Here is a 1,703-nt window from a genome sequence, read left to right as displayed (position 1 = left end):
ACTGTCCAGATACCTAGAGGATCGACGCTTGGAGAAGTTTTTACGTCTGATCTTGTGGCACCTTTTCAGAGAAGTGGCCGCACAGTGACGACGGATAACTTTTTCACGACGCTACCGCTTGCTTTGTCACTCTTGGATAAGGACATGCATTTGTGTGGCACCATTCGCCAAAAGCCTTATATTCCTAAGGAACTTACGGAGAAGGTGCTTCCCCCAAAGGAGTCAGTGGCAGTGTTCAATTACGAACACAATCTAACTCTACAGTGTCAGCAAATTAGTAGGACTAAGAAGGTGATGCTGTTGAGTTCCCTGCATCATGATCCGTCTGAAGTCGAAAAAAGGAAGACCGACATTCAGATGTTTTATAATGCGACCAAGGGAGGTGTAGACACATTCGACCAGATGTGTTCTACATCTAGTTGTATTCGTAAGTCACGACGCTGGCCTATGACTCTCTTTTACGGGATATTGAATATAATAATGGTCAATTCTTATATTCTCTATACGTCCATGCCTTTCACCAAGCCAGTGCCAAAGCGAACGTTCCTCAGAGATATCGCCTACGAGTTGTGTGCTCCCCAGGCAATACATCGGTATCTAACGTCACACAGTTTGTCGAAAGGACTCCGTCAAATCATGGTGGATACTTTCAAGATACCTGAGCAGGTCCCACCAAGACGTCGAATTCCCGTTGGCCAAAGAAAACTCCCTAAAAGGATTCGCTGTCACACCTGCCCGCCTAGGGACGACCGCAAGACAAACACTGCCTGTCTCCTGTGCAAGAGTCCTGTTTGTCTGGACCACCAGAGTGTCCTCTGTCCAAACTGTAGCGTCTGTCCAAACTGTAACGCAGCGTTATTTGTAAGTTACAACATGAAAATTTTGTTTACTTCTTTTTTGATTGAATATCATCAAATTTTATTACCGAAAATATTATTATTGATTTACAATTTTCTTTTTTTTCGATTTTATTTCCCTTCAAATTTTTTTTTTGGGGTCAGCATTCTAATTTTATATTCGTAAAATAATCGACATTCATCCAGCAACCCACCATACAATTTTTATGTATATCCAAGAATAATTAGATTAGTAAATAACACCCTCATCAAATTTTATTACCGAAAATATTATTATTGATTTACAATTTTCTTTTTTTTCGATTTTATTTCCCTTCAAAAATTTTTTTTTTGGGTCAGCATTCTTATTTTATATTCGTAAAATAATCGACATTCATCCAGCAACCCACCATACAATTTTTATGTATATCCAAGAATAATTAGATTAGTAAATAACACCTTGAAATTGACATACCCTTCCTACATTTCAGGAGGCAGAACAGGGAGTCTGAGTCAGTGTGGTTGGCGGCCATTTTGTGGACATATCCGAAGCGTAAGTTGCCATATCTATATATATTCTTGTTCCCTATAAAATTTGTGATATTTTGGTATATTTTTACCTGCATAAAATCATATTATATATTATATATAGGTATTTTTTTACGAAATTTCTAAGTACTCAAAAAATTACCTTTAGATATGGCCCCTGATATAAATGTAATTTACAAAATAATGAAGATTTTTTTACATATTTCTATTCTAGGATAACATGTGTTTATTCCATAAAAAAATTAGCCAATTCGGATTTCATTTGGGTACCTAAAAAAATTCATGAAATTTGGACACATTTTTTTGGCCAAAAAAAGT

At 36.8% G+C, this 1,703-nt stretch overlaps 1 protein-coding gene across 1 annotated transcript; it reads left to right on the top strand.

The window, feature by feature from the left end:
* Positions 1 to 209: 209 nt before the first annotated feature.
* On the top strand, positions 210 to 1,389 carry LOC137616931 (uncharacterized). Its single transcript, XM_068346805.1, has 2 exons — positions 210 to 861; positions 1,328 to 1,389. Exons 1-2 carry the CDS (start codon positions 295 to 297, stop codon positions 1,346 to 1,348), a joined length of 588 nt encoding a protein of 195 aa, XP_068202906.1. The 5' UTR covers positions 210 to 294; the 3' UTR covers positions 1,349 to 1,389.
* Positions 1,390 to 1,703: the final 314 nt, after the last annotated feature.

Source organism: Palaemon carinicauda, chromosome 23 (genome assembly GCF_036898095.1).
Source record: "Palaemon carinicauda isolate YSFRI2023 chromosome 23, ASM3689809v2, whole genome shotgun sequence".
NCBI classification, from domain to species: Eukaryota; Metazoa; Arthropoda; class Malacostraca; order Decapoda; family Palaemonidae; genus Palaemon; species Palaemon carinicauda.
Note: the sequence above shows the minus strand (reverse complement) of the source record. Positions and strands in the feature narration are given on the sequence as shown.

Bases quoted from the DNA above. Each gene is read 5' to 3' on its own strand.
- LOC137616931 (XM_068346805.1), top strand. From the start codon at position 295: ATGCTGTTGAGTTCCCTGCATCATGATCCGTCTGAAGTCGAAAAAAGG. The intron at 862-1,327 runs GTAAGTTACAAC...CCTACATTTCAG, and splicing joins ACTGTAACGCAGCGTTATTT to GAGGCAGAACAGGGAGTCTG.